The sequence below is a fragment of the Haplochromis burtoni genome, unplaced genomic scaffold, assembly GCF_018398535.1.
Source record: "Haplochromis burtoni strain Fernald_Lab_line unplaced genomic scaffold, NCSU_Asbu1 Contig_741, whole genome shotgun sequence".
Classification (NCBI taxonomy): domain Eukaryota; kingdom Metazoa; phylum Chordata; class Actinopteri; order Cichliformes; family Cichlidae; genus Haplochromis; species Haplochromis burtoni.
Genome location: NW_024583102.1, coordinates 171,897 through 190,513, shown reverse-complemented (window position 1 = coordinate 190,513; position 18,617 = coordinate 171,897). Strand labels below are relative to the sequence as shown.

The 18,617-nt window shown below is 38.5% G+C and overlaps 1 protein-coding gene and 1 long non-coding RNA gene across 4 annotated transcripts; one reads left to right on the top strand and one right to left on the bottom strand.

Moving 5' to 3' along the window:
- The first annotated feature begins 11 nt into the window (after window positions 1–11).
- Window positions 12–3,170, top strand: LOC121812703. 2 transcript variants are annotated; one of them, XR_006053254.1, is made up of 7 exons: window positions 12–472; window positions 949–988; window positions 1,134–1,180; window positions 1,493–1,537; window positions 2,383–2,412; window positions 2,874–2,942; window positions 3,150–3,169. It is a non-coding gene; the product is annotated as an uncharacterized LOC121812703 (long non-coding RNA). The 2 variants fall into 2 exon arrangements; XR_006053255.1 differs by having other exon boundaries at window positions 12–988; window positions 3,150–3,170.
- A 1,285-nt stretch (window positions 3,171–4,455) lies between these two features.
- On the bottom strand, window positions 4,456–17,831 carry carm1l (coactivator-associated arginine methyltransferase 1, like). Of its 2 annotated transcripts, XM_014330251.2 has the most exons (14): window positions 17,495–17,831; window positions 15,142–15,268; window positions 14,197–14,325; window positions 13,955–14,109; window positions 13,779–13,883; window positions 13,386–13,496; window positions 11,773–11,950; window positions 11,161–11,251; window positions 8,721–8,802; window positions 7,500–7,585; window positions 6,902–6,991; window positions 6,534–6,671; window positions 6,052–6,141; window positions 4,463–5,949 (listed from the first exon to the last, which is right to left on the bottom strand). In XM_014330251.2, the coding sequence occupies exons 1-14, from the start codon at window positions 17,555–17,557 to the stop codon at window positions 5,907–5,909; spliced, it is 1,488 nt and encodes a 495-aa protein (XP_014185737.1). In that variant the 5' UTR covers window positions 17,558–17,831; the 3' UTR covers window positions 4,463–5,906. The 2 variants fall into 2 exon arrangements, with proteins under 2 accessions (XP_005950219.1, XP_014185737.1); XM_005950157.3 differs by lacking the exon at window positions 17,495–17,831 and having other exon boundaries at window positions 4,456–5,949; window positions 15,158–15,265.
- Between the last annotated feature and the right edge of the window lie 786 nt (window positions 17,832–18,617).

Sequence of the window (18,617 nt, the reverse complement as noted above, 5' to 3'; positions counted from 1 at the left end):
TTGAGACGTCAACTCCAAAGCCCTTTGCGTGCAGGAGTGTATGCGCATGCGCATTGCCACGGTGGTTTAAAAAATAAAGATATAATGAAAAGTAATTAATAAAAATTTAATATTTAAACATTCCCACAAATGTGCAATGAACGTGCAAAAACTCTCTTTAGTAGTTGTTACTGTTTCTTTCTTTCTTTTTTTTTTTTTTTTTGAAAAATAACGACGTCTCTGAGGCGCGAAATCTGACAGCGAGAGGAACGGCCGGATACAGGAGACGGGAAGAAACAAGCCGATTATGTTCGCGTTAATTAAGTGGTTGGAAGATGTAAAATTCTCAATTCTGCCAACTGAACATATACGAGATTTTAATGAGGATGAATAATTAGCCGGCATGGAGGAAACGGACCTTTATTTCGTGGAGTGGCGACAAGAAGCCAAGGCGGGTGGCCAGTCTAAGAAGCCTCCATCATCAAGCTAGCAGGTGCCTTTTCCCATATAATATTACTTTATTCTCGTGTATTTGGAACGGAAGCGTAGAGCTGCCACCCAGGCAAAAGAGAAATATAAGTATATCACGTTATAACGTGAAAAGTTTATCGTTCTAACAATATACTATCATGTTTGAACAACATGTTTGAACAACATTGTACGAAAAATGTACATAATTATCACGTCCGTACAAAATTGTGCGAACGTGACAATTATGTATATTATAATAACGTGATATTATATTATACAAACATGAAAAGCATAATGTTAGAACAATAAACATTTCACGTCATAACGTGATACAGCTCTATTTTTCTTTTGTCTGGGTGGCAGCTCCACGCTTCCATAATTTGGTAATCAAAATATGTAACTTAATTAATTATATTGTGACGTACTTTTGCCTTTTCTTATTATTCTGCCTTCTCAATAACTATCAAAGCCTATTCACATTTAATTTGGCTTTCACAGAAATCCTACCTCTCCTTCTGGCTACAGAGTACTTACCAAGGTTAGAAACAAAGAACAGTTATGCTTTATTAATGTTCGCTAATTACAATGTTCCACATTTCCTTGCTTTTTAAGTCATTTTTAGGCTTTTTAGAGTTTTTGTTTTTTATTTTTTTAGCAGTAATGTTTCTGCCTATTTATTTCAGCCCATGAAATCGAATGCAGATCTTCCTAATGTGAGATTTACATAAATGTAAGTAATTTTGTTTGTCATTGTCATTAATGTTGTTGCTGTTGTTGTTTTTGTGCAGTTTGCAATCATATAAACCTAGCAAGCATCAGTCAGCACAGTGACTAACCTAAACAGATTCTTGCTTTATTCACATATATTATATGTAATTATATATACCTGCACATTGTACCTAGGGTTGCAGCCACTTGGCCCCACCCCATTGTTGTGACAGCCCTGATTGTACTTATACACTGCATCTGAACAGGGAACAGTCTGCCACATTAATGTATTTTTAAGTGACTTGTTTGTAATACATGAATTTGTTTTTTACAGATGTCAAAGTCTCAACCTCATGCTGCCCTCCCCCATCCTCCTAAAGTAAGTATTTGTTGTTGTAGTTTTTTATGCGGTGTCTGTGTCACATGCTAATCATAATTATTGAAATAACTGTTTTCTAACAGATTTTCCAAAACACTAGTTATGTTTGTTGTCATTCAGACCAATACTACTGCTTAGACATTGTTTAGTGGTCATGCATGTTTGACAAGCTCGTTATGATACCAAAACAGTAGGCCTATCACAATAATCGATATATCGACTTAACACACAATACATGTACATGACCTCAATAATTGTTGATGATGTAATTTATCTGCCATTATATTTACAAAAATAAAATATAATGATAACAAAACAATAACATTAAATAACATTGTTTTCTATTTGTTAGAAAATTTACTATTTATTCAAGTTTTTAAGGTATCTAATATTTTGATTCCTAATTTCAATGATCTAAATACTTTAAGAATTAGATGTTGGTTTGTCAATTGAAAGTGTGTAGATCTTGCATTATTATGGTGTTATATTATGATTATACATTCAAAGACATAAAATGGTCTTAAAATGACAATGACATAACTTGTCGCAATTGTTTATGGAGCAATATACCGACCAACAAAAAGTCGCTATCGTAACAGGCCTTCAAAACAGACGGTTTTATGATTGATAAATTCAAAAAATAAATACATTTAATTTCTCTGAGATTCTCTAATATTCAGTTACAGTTCACAACACAGCTACCCGTACATGCAGTATTATACTGTAAATATAAATCTCTGCATTTAGCATCCCACTAGAAGCGTCACAGTTACTGCCTCTTTTTTTCTTTTTTTATTTTACAAATACCTGTACTATCACTAACACATTTACTGTTTTACTTTTAGCCTGTGGATACAAATGCAGATTTCCTTAATGTAAGTTGTGCATTTTAATTACATCATGTTATTTTTATTATTATTTATTTATTTATTTTATTTTACATTCAAATATTTCAAGCTTCTTGGTTAAAGAAGCTTGATTGCTAGTAGGTAAAGAATAGTTCACCTATAATTCATATTCCCAATTAATTTCTCACCTCTGATTGAATGCCTTTGTTTGTTTTCCTTTTGACTATAACAAAACATTTTTGCTGGATATATATGGTGAATTTATATGCATAGATACAGTCGTAGTGCTTGACACATGCAAACAGCAGTAGATGTACTAAAAAGGAAATAATTACAATCATGATGTTGATTGCTGATGTCAGTATATATATTTTAGAGGAATGTTTTGTTTTTCACCCAAAATGAACTATATTGCTTCAGAAGAGATTTATTACCCTACCGGACTCTTAAATATTGTTCTGTTTTTTGTTTGTTTTTGTTATTTTCAGGTTCAATGGTGCGTGTTCTTCTAATGGCCGCCTTCCCACTGGAGGTTTTGATCCACAGCAATTTAAAAGGTAATCAGCTTTGAAAGTCAGTTCAAATTGTTAGCTAATAGTACTCTAAAAAGCCTACAACTCTGTCACCAGCTTCTTTACCAAAAAGTACCCATAAAAGTATCTCTCAATAGCATATCATTGTAGTTCAAATGTTTAGTTGTACAAATATCAAATTTTTGGAAATCTAAAACTAGTCAAACACTCAAATGTTCATGCTTTTTATAGGAGGACAGAGCAAAACGGACGGAAGCGCAGAGTGAAGAACTGCCCTTCATAAGGACACTATGACAGTAAGTGAAGACTTTCTGTGTATCTAAAATTGCATACAGCACAAGTAACTTACTTTGCAACCATTAAAATAGGTTGTAAAGTAAGTTACCAATACAAATAGGTGATGATGCATTGTAGTGGTTGGTCTCAGACAAAGAAGGTCAACAGATTTATGAATGCTGGAGGGTAAGGAGAGACGACCAAAAGGGGTGTTAGCATTACTATAATGTGAACTGGATAGACTTCCCATCTAGGAGAAAAAAGAGGTAAAATTATGCGTAAAATATATCTTTATTAATATCTGTATCTATATAAACAGAAATATCTGTTTGCTAAATGAAGCCAGCTAACATAAATCATATTTTTATTTTAACTCTGATAAAATTAATAGAACTGTGACTTTTGTTTGTTACAGTGGCGGTAAGGAAGGGGTTTCCCAGCGTGTCCAGAAGGGCTTTGAGGATTGCCGTGAAAGCTGGGGGAACTGAGACTGCTGGAAAAGGAAAAGAAATTACATTTTAAGTATGCTGACTTATGTTCATACAATCACACACACATATACACATACACACACATATGTGTGTGTGTGTATGTATATGTATGTATGTATGTATGTATATATATATATATATATTATATATATATATATATATATATATATATACATACATAATATAAAGTCTATCTATCTTATATATATATATATATATATATATATACACATATGTATATGTGTGTGTGTGTTTCTTTTAGAATGTTTAAGTATGTAATGAGAATAAACTTGTAAAATGAATATTCCTTGTTTGATTGATATGCTATATGTATGTTTTAAACATCAAATAAAGATTTCTTTCAGCTGTTACATGTGAATGTGTTTTCTTAGAAATATATGAAGGGTTAAATTTATATTTTTTTGAATGATTTCAAATAAGTTTAAATTGTATTTTGAAATATATTTTATAAATATATTTCAAAATATAAAAAAACAGCCAAAAAATATATGTGTTAAAACACATTTCAAAATATATTATGAATCTATTTTTTAAATATATTTTAAAATACATTTTGAAATATATTTCAAAATATACAAAAAATGGCCAAAAAATATATGTGCTAAAATACATTTTAAAATATATAAATATATTTTAAAATGTATTTTAGCACTTTTCTGGCTGGTCTTCAGCCAGAAAAGAGTATATAGTGCTCACTTCAGGCCAGGAATGACTTGCTGCCCCAAGTAGAGGAGTTTAACCATCTGAGGTCCAGGGTATACTTGGCTGTTTTAACTACTTTGATTTTACCTCTATATTTCACCTTTAAAAACTATTTATCTTGCCTTGTTTGGTATCAACACAACCTCACATGTCTGAATTTACAGCACTTTTTTCAATTTTTGACAAATTTTATTAACACAGTTGATCAAAAATCAGACATAAAACATAAGATCAGTGTAAAAAAATGTATATATTTTATTGTAAAAACCACAAACATGTTTAATGAATTATTTTTTGTTAAAAATGAAAAGAGAAATTGTACATTTTAAAAACCTATGCACAAGTTTTGCAGACAACAAAGTTATATGCAACTATTTTCCTAAAAATGCAACCAAGACATCAGGCGGGTTTTTTTGTAACCATTTAAAACAATTTACAGAACAATCAGGTGTTTTGTATCAAATAAGATGCTGCACAAATTATTTGTGCCACTCCAAAAAAATCATTTCTGTCCACCATAAGACAGAGGAGCACATAACCAGCCTGATACCTGCAGGCCTGGAAGCAGGAGGTATTTTGACACACAAAACAAAACAGACAACTACACTAAATACTAACTACACAAGACAACAGACTAACTTCACACTCCAAACACACTAAACGTCACAAACCTCTCACATTTCAAAACTTGCTATCTCGCTCTTTCCTTTGCTCTTATGCTCTTCTTCCTGCAGTAAACATTACGATAGTATTCAGGAAAAAACATTTATTTTTATCATAACTCTGGTTTTACCTGGTCTATCAACACAATTTAAAAACTGGTATATAGTTTGAAGTCCACATTTTCAACACAAGTTGAAATGGAGACTCAGGGTGGCTGCAACTTATTGCTCTGTCATCTTAAATTGGTCATGTGATTTGGATGCGCTGGCGCATCCGTGGACCCCAAAGGGTTAAATATCTTAGGGTCTTGTTCATGAGTGAGGGGAGAGGGAAACAAGAGACTGACAGAGCGATTGGGGCTATACCAGTTTGTCATAGTGTAGAAGGCTAAGCTGTCGCTTTGCTGGTCGATCTACATCCCTATCCACACCTATGGTCACAAGCTCTGGATGGTGACTGAAAGAAAAACAAGAACGCAGAAACAAGTGACAGAAATAATTTTTTTCCAAAGGGTAGCTGGCCTCTCCCTTAGAGAGAGTGTGAGGAGTTCAGTCTTTTGAAAGGGACATGCTGGGCATGTCCCAGCAGAAGGAGGCCCCAAGAAGACCCAGGATATGCTGGGGGAGATTACATCTCTCAGCTGGCCTGGGAAAGCTTGGTGTTCCCTTGGATAAGCTGAAGGAGGTGGCTGGGAAGTGGGAGGTCTTGGAGTCTCTGCTTAGAATGCTGCCCACGTGACCCATGCCCAGATAAACAGAAGATGATGGATGGATGGATATTTATGAACATAGAACTTACATGAACTGTACAAATTGTACTCATGTTTAAATTTGGTCTACTGACAAAATGAACTTTGAAGATTTCCACTTGGGTAACTTCTGAAGTTGAAAGCAAACAAAAAGAAACAAATCAAGATTTCATGGGCAAATTTTATAGCAAAATAATCAGCATGTATGCATTAAAGAGTAGAGAGAAGTGACCTGAAGAAAGGATTCTTGAGATCCAGGATGTTCCCAGATCTGAAGCCTGATTGGTCCACTGTAGCTGTGATGTGGATGTCATAGCTTTGTCTGGAGTGAGAAAGATAAGGGTTGGTACAAGTTGAAATCTGTAACCTGGGAAAAACTTGTTGTTGAACCTTTTTTGATCCCCAACCCCACTGACTTGTCTGCGATAAGTGCCTTTAGTTGCCCACAAAGATACATAAAAAGTGATTAGGAAGGCAACTGACAGATAATTAACTGGCAAATATTGTATCATTCATATTTGTAAGTAACGAGACAGTCTGAATTAGCTGATTATGTATTTTTCTGTGAGTTTCTCTCTTTTCTTGTGAAAACGTGTCCAACTGGCAACTCGAGCACTTTAAGCACCTGTGGAACTAAAGCAGGGTATTAAAGCTCCTTTGCTTTTCCCTCTTTGCTCTATTGATAATGCAGTCCTATGGACAGCACAGCTGTACCTGTTGTTAGCAGCCAGTTGGACTGTCCCAGACAAAGTCTGTCCAAGCTTGGCAAAGAGCGGCGTCTGAAGTAGACATCTGACCTGGAACCAGCGGGTCAGAGGCTCTGTGGGAGCAGTGGAGAACCATACTGTGGCCCTACAAAGAGAGTGAGAGAGATCACCTCCATACTGAACGGCTTCAGGTGAATATACCTATTGAGGGGGACATGGCTTAATATTTTGTTTGTCAGATCAAAATTTTCTGTGTGCTTGAATAATCAAAGTTTTTCTGTTGCTATAACATATTTTCGTTCCATGCATCCTTCCATTTGGTCTGCATTGAAAATCCTTCATTAAATCTTAGAAAGAAAGCATTGGATTACTTACTTGGATCCCAGGTAGGCCACATCAAACCAGAAGGCAAGTCCATGGATCAGACCAGACTGGAGCAGAGTAAACACAAAGGGAATCTCTATTCTGTAAACACAGATTTTGTTTTTCAATTTTCATCAAATAGTTAAAAACATTATAAGAAAAGTGTTGCACACAAAGGTTTTGGCATCCAGTGTTCGTTAATATGTCATTAACTTGTGTTTTTCTCAAACTGTTTGGACTATCTAGCATCACCTTACTTTCCAACCAGAAAAAGTAAAACATTAAGTAGTAACATATGTAAAGTATAATAAAGTATTAAATCATAAAGTAAGTCAATAATTCAACTTTGAACATTAAAAAAATGAAATGGCAAAGCTATCATTTATAGCACACTATAACAAAACCAACAGGAATTCTTAGAGTTAACTGATGTTTGCTGTGTTTTTACTCAGGTGTGACTCGTTTATTTATATAACCACTCATCTGTTTTCTGCCTATAAGTACATTCCAGTCACATCTTAAATCATCAATAATGTGACATAATCACTGCATAGATGAGGTGTAGATACAATGTTTCTGATCAGGCATCAAATATGATTCAGTGTATAACCTCAGCAAATCCTCTTCTTTAGCTTCCATGAAATTGATGCAGTGCTTGACAGACCTGGCCATCAGGATATGAACATCAAATGTGTCCTGGAACAAACGTTTAAATTTATTACAAGCTTTTGATAAGAGTATAAAATTTAGGAGGAAAAAGAAACTACGAAAGCAACAATGCCAATTATCACACAGAGTGATGACAAATTAAAAGAGCACACATTACAAAATGTCACAGTAAGTGTTCGTCCACAGCGGCTCCAGGGCTCCTTTGCACTGATTCTCTGTCCCTTTAGGCTGGAACTTGAACTTCTGGCTCTGTGGACGCATTCGTCCAAAAGACATTTCCTTGATTTCCTTGATCAAAACCATCCAATGAGCCCTCAATAAAACAGCTTTATCTTTTGTTTTTATCATAACATGACGAGGAAGACAATCAAAACAACTGGGAACTGATCTGCAGTCAATTGCAAAAACTAATCACATGTTCCCGGTCATGCTGACCACATTATTCCCTGCCTGGTTTAGACTGTTCAGTAAAACTCATGATGGTCTCTGGGTTCAAGCCAATGACCCATCTGTGAGAACGATTTTCATTGCTAAAAGTGGAGTCAGTTTAACACAGAATTTGGCATTGATGACCATACAACCCTGAGCATGATTGATCTTGTCCAAACTCAAATGCTAAATACGATCAGGCCTGGTTAGTACTCGAATCAAAGAGTACTTTGATGCCATGATCCAACCGCCATAGGAAGAATCTGGACTCAGTGCTCATGGACTGTCTCTGACACCTCCCATTATATGAAACTTCACCTTCAATTTAGAGATGGTACTAGGCCTCACTTGAAACAATGCTGCTACCTGATTTTGCAGAAGACCAAATTGTAGTTGCCAGATCAGCCAAATGTGTCATGCTTGGATAAGATATCTATTGACTGTTGAAACGGGGTCCATGCTAACAGGTCCTGATAATCAGGCACCAGTCAGCCACCTGATCATCAGCTCTACCAGAAGCTCAAAACAAGAGTCAATCATACAACAAGCTGACTGGAAATGGTAGCGCAGATTTGGCACGTTTTTCATGGGTGCAACCCACTAATACATTTTCCTTACAAATGTGGCACCATCTAAGATCACAAATATCCTTAGTTTTTGTGCTGAGTTTAATGTTCATTACACATTTTCTATTCATCTACGTGTATGTTTTGTATCATACAGTGCACCATACCACTATAGGCTGCCTGAATAACTCTTCCACCGCAGCATTGTGAAGAGCACTCAGGTTCACGCCATAGAAGCTCCTCTGCTGCCTAAAGGGAAACATGTAAAGAGCAGAGATCAAGTTATTTGCAGTCGACCGATTGGCACAACTGGTGGTTAACACCGTATCTGTAATTTTACCCCTCAGTTTCTAAATGCACTCAGATGGCAGCTTAATTAGTCTGAGAAAAATATTTAACAATAGCTTATATATACTCTGGTGTGAAAAAATGTTTGCCCTCTTCCTTTTTTCCCATTTAGATGAAACATAACAAAAGTAAACACAACATGCAGTTTGTGAATGAAGGTGTAAAACAATCTGCATCTACAACCTACAAAAGTAATTACCCCCCCTAAACCTAACGAGTGGTTGGGCCACGCTTAGCACCAACAACAGTAGTCAGATGTTTGTCATAACTGGCAATGAGTGTTTTAGAGTGGAATTTAGACCCACTCATCTTTGCAGAATTGTTGTAATTCAGCCACGTTGCAGGGTATTTTTAAGGTCGTGCCACAGCATGTCAGTCGGATTCAGGTCAGGATTTTGGATGGATGAAGAAAAACAAAATGAAGACTTTGGAGGGGTCTAGTCAGAGGTGGACTTGCTGATGTGTTTGGATCGTTATCCTGCTGTAGAGCTCAGGGTGACGAGCAGATGGTCGGACATTCTCCTTCAGGATGTTCTGGTAGACATTCATGGTTCCGTTTACCACGGCCAGTCTTCCAGGTCTCGCAGCAGCAAAACCTCCCCAGACCAGACCCCCCAGGGCCATGAAGGTTTTGATTTTTTTCCCCCTTAATAATAAACGCCTTCATTTTGTGTTCACTTGTGTTAACTTTGTCTAATATTTAAGTTTGTTGGATCAGAAATGTGTATGAGAAATACACAACCCCCACCCCCCAAAAAACAGGAACTCATGCAGAACTTCAGAGAATAATTAATGTTATTGTAAATGTGATTACAAAGATTAAAATTGTCAAATGTCTTTCTTCTACTGCTGAAAAGTGAGGGAAGTAGAAACTGATGGAAAACGTTTACAGTTTACATTCATTCCTCAGTACCGACGGAGCCTGACCTGCACATAGTGGTAAAGCAGTGAGGGGAAGAGAGCATAGCAGCACTCACATACACACACATGGTGGCATGCATGCATGCACATGCAAACTCCAAAACAGAGGTGGTATTGTTTGCAGGCTGAACACGTCAAAGGCATGGAAGCGATCGTCACCAGAGCTGTATTTTAAATGAAGTCAGAAGTCTTAAAAACATGTTCTGTGAACTGGCCAAAGCATGCTGGCACATACGAGCAGTGATCAGGCCTGAGAGCCCAGTAATTAGGGCTGTATCCACATGAGTCAGGTGCTCAGAGTCCCCTGTATGACCTCTGGTCTAGTATGCATGCCGTTTTCCACTTTGTCCAATATCACATCAAACAAATGAATGACAAATGTTATAAAAACAAGAAAGGCATGCTGTCTCATCATAAAAGTTCTTTCTGTTCCTTTTTTGTTGTGTTTCTTCAAAGTATATTTCTCCCTGTGTTAACATGAAATGATGGGTCCAGGTGATCAGAAATATTCCTGCCTTAGCTTAAAAATCAGAAGGTCAAGACTAGGGTCCAGTTGTGTTTCAGAGAATAAGGTTTAAATACTATTTTGAGAAAACAATTTTATTTGGGAATTTGTGCTAATATGCAGATTACAGTTGTTGTTTCAAGATAAACTGCCATGGATACTACACCCTCACGCCTTATGTAGATGATTAGCCGTCTTGTGATAGAACATACGTCCTTTATTGCACGAGGGTGGAACCGTTGATAACCTTGCATCTGTGCATCACCAGCCATTTCAATTTGTACAAATCCACTCGTCCTATTTGTGAGGTTGACCAAATGGAGCTTTTTGCACCATCTTATTAACCACACTGTGTCTCTGTGCAAAAAGATCATTTCCTTCCTTGCTACTAAAACCGATTTCACTCACTCAGAGGGTACAGCAATATTACTTTCTATGTGTTATTTAGATTTTTTTTTGTGCCTTGCATTTGGTTTTACTTCCCCTTCTGTCTCGTTGGTCCGGTTCAGTTCACCAGTGCATTGTTTTCCCAGCTAAGTTGCTTCTCTCTAATCACCTCCTGTGCATATTTAAGCCCTCAGTTTGACTTGTTTTTCCCTCGTTTGCACCCTACTATATGTCCCGTACCTCTTCAGCTTCTGACTTTTTCCTGCTTTCTTTATGGACTTTGACTGATACAAAAAAACCCAAATCCATTTTGTTTTGTATGAGTCAGGACTGGACTAAATGTTTCACAGCCTGACTGTCAAACGTGTGAGATATAAAAAGGAGCCAGTGTGTTCGTGTCCCCAGGAATAGAGTTATGTCTGTGCATCTGTGCGTGAGTGACAGACCAGAAATTGGCCCGTGCGTAGTGCTCAAAGTACAGTTGGTCATCACTGAAAGGAGCCACGTGAATGTCTCCATAGGAGGGAAACATCACACCTGGAAATTGAGAGAAGTGGATAATAATAGAAAGGCAGAGAAAATGAATAAGTGAAAGACAAAAACGCTAACAGAGGAAGATATAGTCGCTCCTGTTCCACTGCAGAATGTCGGGGCAGGCTCAAGGTGCAGCTTCATAAAACTGCTTCAGCCAATGAGCTGCTGTCACCATAAAATCGAACCAAACCTCGTCAGCAGAGGAAATCAAGATTTCACTGCATTGCTGTTTATTACTTCCACCAATAGAGTGACAGCAGCAGTTTTCATTTGTTATTCCTCTCACGTAAAGAAAATGCACTGAGCTGAAGAGCTGAACTAATCAGTCCAGCCCTGCTCAGTACTTTTTGAGGTGCCACTTGGAACAAAGTACCTTCTTACTCAGAACAAAGAGAATTCCTGCAGTTGGAACTCAATTGAAGGTGTTCTTTTTCTCAGTGTTTTTAATCACATCCATAGTGGCTTATACAAATGATGCCTCGTTACATTAAAACATAGTTTAACCTCAATATCTGGATTCCTACCATTGGGTTTGAGCCATCTCCTGGCAAACAAGAAGTTCTCCATGAGCCTTTCGTTAACTAACATATAACCCATGGGCTCAGAGATGATGACATCCACCATGTCAGGAAGATTGACCTGCTCCATCTCCCCCTCAAAGACCCTGATGTGCTCAGAGAGACGGTTATCCTCCACCAGGATCTGAACAGGAGACAGAAAATATCTCCTGCGTTAAACAACTCACTGTAAGACTGCATGACTATTAAAGAATATTAACTTCACTCTATAGCACCAGGACACTGTACCACATACTATATTGTACTGTGCAACACTCTGGAAACATGTTAGCAGACGTTCCTATTTTGTCTTATGTTTGTATCCCAGTCATTATCAATCTGTTTCATAATAAGTAATCACTTTAGCCATTGTGAACCCCGCTTTTTAGAGAAGTTTGTCTCCAAATAAACTTTCATGTTTATGAGAAATAGTTTTCTCAAGTTTTTAACAGGACTTTAGCTAAGGTTTATTAAACTCATTTGACTCAGGAATGGACTTTTGTAGTCTAAAGCCTGCAGTACTAAAGTACTTTAGCCTACAAGCTACAGTTGCTTGTGTGGCAAGATCTGAAAACTGCTGTTCACAAACGCTGTCCATCTAATCTGACTGAGCTGGAGCTGTTTCAAAGAAGAATGGGCAAAGATTTCAGTCTGTAGATGTGCAAAGCTGGTAGAGACAGACCCTAAAAGACTGGCAGCTGGAACTGCAGCAAAAGCTGGTTCTACACAGTATCGACTCAGGGGCTGAATAATTACGCACACCCCACTTTGCAGTTATTTATTTGTAACAAATGTTTGGAATCATGTCTGATGTTCGTTCCACTTCTCACGTGTGCACCACTTTGTGTTGGTCTTTCACGTGAAATTCCAATAACAATGATTCATGTTTGTGGCTGTAATGTGACAAAATGTGGGAAAGTTCAAGGGGCCGAATACTTTTGCAAGCCCCTGTACATGCCAATATGTAATTACCAGTCCACCTAACACGAATGTCTTCTAACTGTGGTAGGATGGCAGAATATTTGGAGGAAATCCATGCAGACACAAAGGAAGAATGCACACACAGAAAGTCTCCTGTTGTTAAAGTTTGCATTATTTATTTAACCCAAAGAGTTTTTACAAATAGCTGTTCCTGTCTGTGTTTAAAAGCACTTTTGCATGACAGTAGTATTGTTTCAGTTACGAATGTATCATTTCCAGCACTGGTGTAAGTCTGTACTGTGTGCTTCAGCTTTCTGCAGCCCCTATCCTACTAAACTCTTGGCCACATGTTGAAGCAATCCATTAACTCCTGAGAATGCCACGCTCTGCATCTCATGTATGTGCCCTATGTGCTTGCATGCATGACTCTGGTCTCACTTAAGACTTTATCAAAGCCAAAATGCATGTAGACTGTAATCCAGGCCCTTCATGTCTTTAACTCTTACACACCAAAACTTCAAATTATGCTTGTAGGTTAGTTAGAGAATGCTAAACAATGGCTTCATTATTGCAAGAAAGGTTTTCAAACATAAACAAAGAGTTAAACCTGCACAGTTAAGGAAAACAATATAAACGGTAAAAGAATGAACCACGCTGACCTGTGTATACTTGGCCATAGGGCTGGACTCAACAGCATACACTCTGGCAGCCCCTGCCTGCACTGCAAAAAAAGACAGAATACCAGAACCACAGCCCACATCCAGAACCACCTACAGAGACAAGAAAGCATGCAGACGCCAAGTCAAACTTCCCATAGAATAAAGTCAAAGTGAAAACCTCAGACCAAAAGTGAAAAGGAAAAGAACTGAAAGTGTCAGAAAGCAAAAACTGTAGACAGCTTTTCAGCAAGAGCACAAGCTTTTATATGGAAAACAATAAGAAACCAGGAAATGGGAAAACACGTTTCACAGCAGTGTAATAGGTAAACTGTACAGACCTTATAGACATAATTAAGGAACGTGCTATAACACTATCCATTCATAGAAGTGCACCTTGTCTCTGAAGTCAGCCTCATTGACTAAAATGGCTTTCTGATAGGTGGCGTTCCTCAAGTAGTCCTGAAGCAGGCTCTGCTGCTGGGTGAGACAGCTGTGGAACTGCAAACACGCAGAAGCATTAAACCATGTTCGAGTGTTAAATTTAAGGTTCGAATTCTTGGTTCGCTTACCTGGTAGCACTGTGCAGGGTTCTTTTCAATCCTTCTGTTAAACATTGTTGGTCCTCTCTCTGCATCCTCATTGCCTCCCTGATGTACTTCAATCCAACCTTTCCCCTTCTTTTCATTTTCCTCGGTCTTCAGTAATCTCTGGAAGTTCTGCATATCTAAAGAGTCAAAGACAAGTTTCTTTCAGCATTCTACAAATCAGAACTTCTCATGGTAGGAATTATTATAGAATATACTCTACAAACCAGCTGGAGTTTTGAATTGCAGCAGAAGACTGCAGTTGTTGTTGTTGGTGACTAAGAAGGACTGACCTCCGACCTGGCAGCAGTCCATCTCCTCGGAAACAGTGAACTGGAAAACCAATGCTTCGTTGGCTGTAAACACGTTCCACACATAAAGAGGACACTTAAAAAACAGTAAGATTTGTATCCACAGGGTTTTTAAAGTGCCGAACGTCACCGAGATCAGCAGCTGTGAGTCATTTAAAGAACACGTCATAGCAACTGCATTGACACCAGACATGGTGCAGTATTCAGCTTCTTCAGATCATGACACCTCCCCTCTGGGACTGCACAGAAGCAGGGGCGACCTCGTGAATCAGTACCAGAGGGGAGGATGGAAGTCAACTGACTAATGTGTGGCGCAAGGTTTTGCTGGCCATTCACTGTACAAGGTCTGTGCTGGTCTTGCCTTTTCACTTGTTCACTGTGAAGGCTGCTGTAAGGGCTTCTAGGTGACTCGGGATTAGGAAGAATGATTCATTAGATGAAAGCCGGAGTGTGATCAACACTGGCTGGGCCACCTACGTGAGCTTGAAAGACCCCAAAACCCATAAAGACCTCAGAAACATCACTGAGGAAAACTAAATACAAGACAGAGCGACGTATTTCCATGAAAACTTTACTTAAACAAAAAACATAAACTGCTAATGCTACCCACTCACATGCAAAGTGTTACAGCCAATGTGTGACCCACTGGGACACAAACTTCCATACAAGAGCAGTAAAGTTAGGTCAGAACTAACCACCTTCTATTGCCAGATGATATTCACTATAAATACATATATACATATATACATACTTTCAATTACTAACTGGCTTTCTGTTATTACTGCAGCTAACCACTGGTCTAAGCAAACATAGTGTGTTTGTATAGTTGTATATGTGTTTTGCTTTTCCTTGCGTACTTACCATCCTGCACAGTTACCTGCTGAGCTTCCTGTCCTGTGGTGAGATGAAGAGTGAGTTCTTGGTCATTTCTCTGTCCGCACACATTCACATGCTGGCCTCTGCTCACCTCTCCTTGAACCTGCTCCTCCTTCAGAACCCAACCACAGCAAAGTGTTCAGCTCTGTCTTCTAAATCTTAAGTTTGCCTACAAGCAAACTGCATTATGTATAACTGCATTATTAGTTATGGAGCAGAATTTGCTAACTGAACAGAAAAAACAATATCTATCTTGCACGGACAAAACTATATAAAGTTTTTGCTTTTGTTCACTGGATAAATTCTCAACACGGCAATTTCAGTGATGGGAAATGTCATGGTGGGAATTTCCACTTTCAAATTGAAGCTTGAGCTGGTCGTTCTGATGCTACTGACTTGGCCAATGCAATCCCTACAGTGAAGCATGGTGGTGCGGCATCATACTGTGGGAATGTTTGTTTTTGCTGCAAAAACAGGGAAGACTCGTCAGTGAGTGGTCCAGCCAGAACCCAGGCTTCAGTCAAATGTTCATGTGATGCCAGAGCTACAGGGACACGCCCAAAAAGGTTCAAGGTTCAAGGTTCTTTATTATTTGTCACATGCATAGTTATACAAGTATAACACACAGTGAAATGTAGCCTGACACGCTCCTCGACATGTGCAAAAATTGGGGGGGGGGGGGGGGGTGTAGAGGAAGAACATTATATATATATATATATATATATATATATATATATATATATATATTATATATATATATATATATATACAGACATATAGTATATACACTGGGTGAATGTGCAGTAGTAGCAGCAAGCAGGTGAATTCTGTACATTAATATGAATAGACATCTGACTATTTTACAGGATAGACAATATAAACATATTTAAAATTAAAGGAATTGAAATGTACATTGTGCCTTGGTTTAGTGTCTGGAAGAGTCCTGTCTCAGTCAATTATAGATGATGTGAGAGGGCGGGTGTGTGTGTTTAGGGCACGGATGGCTTGGGGATAGAAGCTCCTCTTGAGTCTCTCTGTCCTTGCCCGGAAGATGCGGAACCTTCTACCAGATTGCAGAAGTTGGAACAGTTTGTTGCCAGGATGGGACGGGTCCTTCAGTATCTGCGCTGCTCTAGTCCGGCATCTCCTGGTGTAGGTGTCCTGAAGCGGGGGGAGAGCAATCCTGCAAAAAGTACTGCAGTCCTTTGCCCTCCAGCCATCCTTTGAACAGTTTTGGGTTTAACTTGGCCAAAATTCCAGATAGCTGCTGTGCTATGCACTAATTGGGCGATCGTGGCTCAAGAGTTGGGAGTTCGCCTTGTAATCGGAAGGTTGCCGGTTCGAGCCCCGACAGTCTCGGTCGTTGTGTCCTTGGGCAAGACACTTCACCCGTTGCCTACTGGTGGTGGTCAGAGGGCCCGGTGGCGCCAGTGTCCGGCAGCCTCGCCTCTGTCAGTGCGCCCCAGGGTGGCTGTGGCTACAATGTAGCTGCCATCACCAGTGTGTGAATGTGTGTGTGAATGGGTGGATGACTGGATATGTAAAGCGCTTTGGGGTCCTTAGGGACTAGTAAAGCGCTATATAAATACAGGCCATTTAATCAGCCTTTATTGATAGCTACCAGAATGGCGCAGATCATGGCACTAACATGTGAACACGCCTCTCCTAACCCGGGCTTACAGCCCATATTGCACCAACCCCTGCTTCTCCACAGTAACACAGGCTGCCAGGCTCATTTAAACTGTAGGAATGGTTTACCTGACACCGGGAAAAATACTCTGTCAACCTTACTGTTATAAAGCGACATTAATATGACAAATTAACACTACTGGAATTTTCAGGCCCTATACTGTAAATGTTCAAGTCAACAGGATGTAAGACTTATGTGCATCTGTTAGTTTAACCTTGCTTTAACAATGAACAGTTTCTTCTTCTTCAGCCTAACTGCAAAAAGGTGACAGAGCCTCTGCTGACTTTTACAGATGACTGTAGACACACATACTTCGATGACTCTCCAGACCTCCTTTGTACATACTGATGAGGATTTGAACCAAAACTTTCACTGATTTTCATTTCAGTTCTTGTGTAATTGTTCTTCTTAACAGCTCAATAATAAATAAAAAGGCATGTTTTTTAGAATTATACACAGCTAATCCTACGTTCTCAACAGCAGCAGCCTGTTTGCTTTCACTTCCACAGCAACAGCATTCATGCAGAATTACAGCTACAGTAGCCAATGCCAGTGCATGCAAAACACTTTATTGGAGGTGAAAGAGTGCACCTCTGTCACCTCCAATATCACCTCTTTATGTGTATCCACGCATGCTTCAGCTCTCACCTTTTCCTGCAGAGTGAAGACCCTGACAGAGAAAGCCAGTGAATGATCACTTCTCGTCTCCATTTTTCAGTGTAAAAGGAAGCTGCTCTTTGGAAAGAGAGAAAAAGGGAGGAGGAGGCACAGAAGGAATGGAAGAAAGAGGGAGGAGGGATGAATGCAGGGAGTCCAGCAGGGAAAATAAATTACGTAGAAATCCAGAACTAACCAACTAACATAACATCGGAGCAGTAGCCTCGCTGGCTCAGTTGTACATTGTGGTATAGCTCCCAAAGAAAAAACGAAAGTCTGCATTCAGTTTTCCAGAAGTAACTTACTGGAATACTGCATTCAGTATTCCAGTATCAATCATGTATTGTAACGTCGAGGTGTTAGATCAGCGTTTCAGTCTCAGTACAGCTACACCCTGCAGCTGAGCTGGAGCACAAACAGTGTTTCAAAGAGAAGAATTGTTTTCTCACACTGGTGTTAACATTAGGTCAGTGGAACTTTACATTATCGACAGGTTCAGAAGTGAATTATTTGCTGTTTTTTCTTGTATTTGGATCGATACTTGATACGTTTAAGATTTGGACAAACGCGCACTGAAAGTGTATTTGTGCTCTGCTCTTTAAAATTCTGTTGACATGAATCATTACTGTTGCATCTTTATAAAACAAACAAATATGATTTATGGTGACTTGACAATAGTGAAAATAGTCTTCTTACATTTTTAAATTAATCAAATAAACTGTTAAAACTCTTTATTAGTATGATTAAAATTATTATGTTGATGTCTTTGTGACATTTTCATTGACTAATCACAGTGTAAGTAAATCCTGGTCTTCTCACTCAGAGTACAAATGTTGGTGTAAAACTACTCTCTGGGACCTGATAGTTTTATAATTTATCGTGAGCAGATGTAGTTTTTTTACAGTGCTTGCAAAGAATAAACTATTTAATTAATTAGGCCAGTGTCATTTGGGGACGATATAAACCATTGAAATCTTGATACTTGCAAAATATCAACAATATCCAAAGACCTTACTCTGAAACACCAAAGGTTTTGTACACAAGTTACTCAGACATGTTCAATTCACTTCAATTCAATTTACACAGCGCCAAATCACAACAACAGTCACCTCAA